Here is a 4,137-nt window from a genome sequence, read left to right on the forward strand (position 1 = left end):
GGCTGAACGTACAGGGTTGATTCCTTTTGAGACAGTCTCAGAATGCCTGTGAAAAGCCCTTAAATCAGTTCTGACAGCCCTGAGATCCCTTGGGCACGAGCAGTAACACACACCTGGGCTTATTCAAATTTCAATAGTACATGGATTACGAAATCAATTAGAATCGACACGGCTGAACGTACAGGGTTGATTCCTTTTGAGACAGTCTCAGAATGCCTCTGAAAAGCCCTGAGAACAGTTCTGACAGCCCTGAGATCCCTCAGTCACGAGTGGTAACACGTACCTGCGCTTATTCAAATTTCAATAGTACATGGATTACGAAATCAATTAGAATCGACACGGCTGAACTTACAGGGTTGATTCCTTTTGAGACAGTCTCAGCATGCCTGTGAAAAGCCCTTAAATCAGTTCTGACAGCCCTGAGATCCCTTGGGCACGAGCAGTAACACACACCTGGTCTTATTCAAATTTCAATAGTACATGGATTACGAAATCAATTAGAATCGACACGGCTGAACTTACAGGGTTGATTCCTTTTGAGACAGTCTCAGCATGCCTGTGAAAAGCCCTTAAATCAGTTCTGACAGCCCTGAGATCCCTTGGGCACGAGCAGTAACACACACCTGGTCTTATTCAAATTTCAATAGTACATGGATTACGAAATCAATTAGAATCGACACGGCTGAACTTACAGGGTTGATTCCTTTTGAGACAGTCTCAGCATGCCTGTGAAAAGCCCTTAAATCAGTTCTGACAGCCCTGAGATCCCTTGGGCACGAGCAGTAACACACACCTGGTCTTATTCAAATTTCTATAGTACATGGATTACGAAATCAATTAGAATCGACACGGCTGAACGTACAGGGTTGATTCCTTTTGAGACAGTCTCAGCATGCCTGTGAAAAGCCCTTAAATCAGTTCTGACAGCCCTGAGATCCCTTGGGCACGAGCAGTAACACGCACCTGGCCTTATTCAAATTTCTATAGTACATGGATTACGAAATCAATTAGAATCGACACGGCTGAACGTACAGGGTTGATTCCTTTTGAGACAGTCTCAGAATGGGCCAAAGTAGGTGCCTGAAGTGGACTGACAGCCCTGAGATCCCGCAGTCACGAGTGGTAACACGTACCTGCGCTTATTCAAATTGCAATAGTACATGGATTACGAAATCAATTAGAATCGACACGGCTGAACGTACAGGGTTGATTCATTTTCAGACAGTCTCAGAATGCCTCTGAAAAGCCCTGAGAACAGTTCTGACAGCCCTGAGATCCCTCAGTCACGAGTGGTAACACGTACCTGCGCTTATTCAAATTGCAATAGTACATGGATTACGAAATCAATTAGAATCGACACGGCTGAACGTACAGGGTTGATTCCTTTTGAGACAGTCTCAGAATGCCTGTGAAAAGCCCTTAAATCAGTTCTGACGGCCCTGAGATCCCTTGGGCACGAGCAGTAACACACACCTGCGCTTATTCAAATTGCAATAGTACATGGATTACGAAATCAATTAGAATCGACACGGCTGAACGTACAGGGTTGATTCCTTTTGAGACAGTCTCAGAATGCCTCTGAAAAGCCCTGAGAACAGTTCTGACAGCCCTGAGATCCCTCAGTCACGAGTGGTAACACGTACCTGCGCTTATTCAAATTTCAATAGTACATGGATTACGAAATCAATTAGAATCGACACGGCTGAACGTACAGGGTTCATTCCTTTTGAGACAGTCTCAGATTGGGCCAAAGTAGGTGCCTGAAGTGGACTTGACAGCCCTGAGATCCCTCAGGCACGAGTGGTAACACGTACCTGCGCTTATTCAAATCTCAATAGTACATGGATTACGAAATCAATTAGAATCGACACGGCTGAACGTACAGGTTCATTCCTTTTGAGACAGTCTCAGAATGCCTGTGAAAAGCCCTTAAATCAGTTCTGACAGCCCTGAGATCCCTTGGGCACGAGCAGTAACACACACTGGTCTTATTCAAATTTCAATAGTACATGGATTACGAAATCAATTAGAATCGACACGGCTGAACGTACAGGGTTGATTCCTTTTGAGACAGTCTCAGCATGCCTGTGAAAAGCCCTTAAATCAGTTCTGACAGCCCTGAGATCCCTTGGGCACGAGCAGTAACACACACCTGGTCTTATTCAAATTTCAATAGTACATGGATTACGAAATCAATTAGAATCGACACGGCTGAACGCGCAGGGTTAATTCCTTTTGAGACAGTCTCAGATTGGGCCAAAGAAGGTGCCTGAAGTGGACTGACAGCGCTGAGATCCCCCAGTCACGAGTGATAACACGTACCTGCGCTTATTCAAATTTCAATAGTACATGGATTACGAAATCAATTAGAATCGACACGGCTGAACGTACAGGGTTGATTCCTTTTGAGACAGTCTCAGAATGGGCCAAAGTAGGTGCCTGAAGTGGACTGACAGCCCTGAGATCCCTCAGTCACGAGTGGTAACAGGTACCTGGGCTTATTCAAATTTCAATAGTACATGGATTATGAAATGAATTGGAATCGACACGGCTGAACGTACAGGGTTGATTCCTTTTGAGACAATCTCAGAATGGGCCAAGGTAGGTGCCTGAAGTGGACTGACAGCCCTGAGATCCCTCAGGCACGAGTGGTAACACGTACCTGCGCTTATTCAAATTTCAATAGTACATGGATTACGAAATCAATTAGAATCGACACGGCTGAACGTACAGGGTTGATTCCTTTTGAGACAGTCTCAGAATGCCTCTGAAAAGCCCTGAGAACAGTTCTGACAGCCCTGAGATCCCTCAGTCACGAGTGGTAACACGTACCTGCGCTTATTCAAATTTCAATAGTACATGGATTACGAAATCAATTAGAATCGACACGGCTGAACGTACAGGGTTGATTCCTTTTGAGACAGTCTGAGAATGCGCCAAAGTAGGTGCTGAAGTGGACTGACAGCCTGAGATCCCTCAGGCACGAGTGGTAACATGTACTGCGCTTATTCAAATTTCAATAGTACATGGATTACGAAATCAATTAGAATCGACACGGCTGAACGTACAGGGTTGATTCCTTTTCAGACAGTCTCAGAATGCCTGTGAAAAGCCCTTAAATCAGTTCTGACAGCCCTGAGATCCCTTGGGCACGAGCAGTAACACACACCTGGTCTTATTCAAATTTCAATAGTACATGGATTTCGAAATCAATTAGAATCGACACGGCTGAAGGTACAGGGTTGATTCCTTTTGAGACAGTCTGAGAATGGGCCAAAGTAGGTGCCTGAAGTGGACTGACAGCCCTGAGATCCCTCAGTCACGAGTGGTAACACATACCTGCGCTTATTCAAATTTCAATAGTACATGGATTTCGAAATCAATTAGAATCGACACGGCTGAACGTACAGGGTTGATTCCTTTTGAGACAGTCTCAGAATGGGCAAAAGTAGGTGCCTGAAGTGGACTGACAGCCCTGAGATCCCTCAGGCACGAGTGGTAACACGTACCTGCGCTTATTCAAATTTCAATAGTACATGGATTTCGAAATCAATTAGAATCGACACGGCTGAACGTACAGGGTTGATTCCTTTTGAGACAGTCTCAGATTGGGCCAAAGTAGGTGCCTGAAGTGGAGTGACAGCCCTGAGATCCCTCAGTCACGAGTGGTAACACGTACCTGCGCTTTTTCAAATTTCAATAGTACATGGATTTCGAAATCAATTAGAATCGACACGGCTGAAGGTACAGGGTTGATTCCTTTTCAGACAGTCTCAGAATGCCTCTGAAAAGCCCTGAGAACAGTTCTGACAGCCCTGAGATCCCTCAGTCACGAGTGGTAACACGTACCTGCGCTTATTCAAATTTCAATAGTACATGGATTACGAAATCAATTAGAATCGACACGGCTGAACGTACAGGGTTGATTCCTTTTGAGACAGTCTCAGATTGGGCCAAAGTAGGTGCCTGAAGTGGAGTGACAGCCCTGAGATCCCTCAGTCACGAGTGGTAACACGTACCTGCGCTTTTTCAAATTTCAATAGTACATGGATTACGAAATCAATTAGAATCGACACGGCTGAACGTACAGGGTTGATTCCTTTTGAGACAGTCTGAGAATGGGCCAAAGTAGGTGCC

General features: G+C 45.1%; 1 protein-coding gene across 1 annotated transcript; it reads left to right on the forward strand.

The window, feature by feature from the left end:
• Positions 1–1,572: 1,572 nt before the first annotated feature.
• On the forward strand, positions 1,573–3,970 carry TREMEDRAFT_66434 (uncharacterized protein; the record flags this gene model as incomplete). The annotated part of the gene is made up of 8 exons (XM_007008479.1): positions 1,573–1,756; positions 2,224–2,265; positions 2,394–2,435; positions 2,564–2,601; positions 2,966–3,071; positions 3,411–3,452; positions 3,581–3,622; positions 3,921–3,970. The coding sequence occupies 8 exons, from the start codon at positions 1,573–1,575 to the stop codon at positions 3,968–3,970; spliced, it is 546 nt and encodes a 181-aa protein (XP_007008541.1).
• Positions 3,971–4,137: the final 167 nt, after the last annotated feature.

This window comes from Tremella mesenterica (genome assembly GCF_000271645.1).
Source record: "Tremella mesenterica DSM 1558 unplaced genomic scaffold TREMEscaffold_22, whole genome shotgun sequence".
Classification (NCBI taxonomy): Eukaryota; Fungi; Basidiomycota; class Tremellomycetes; order Tremellales; family Tremellaceae; genus Tremella; species Tremella mesenterica.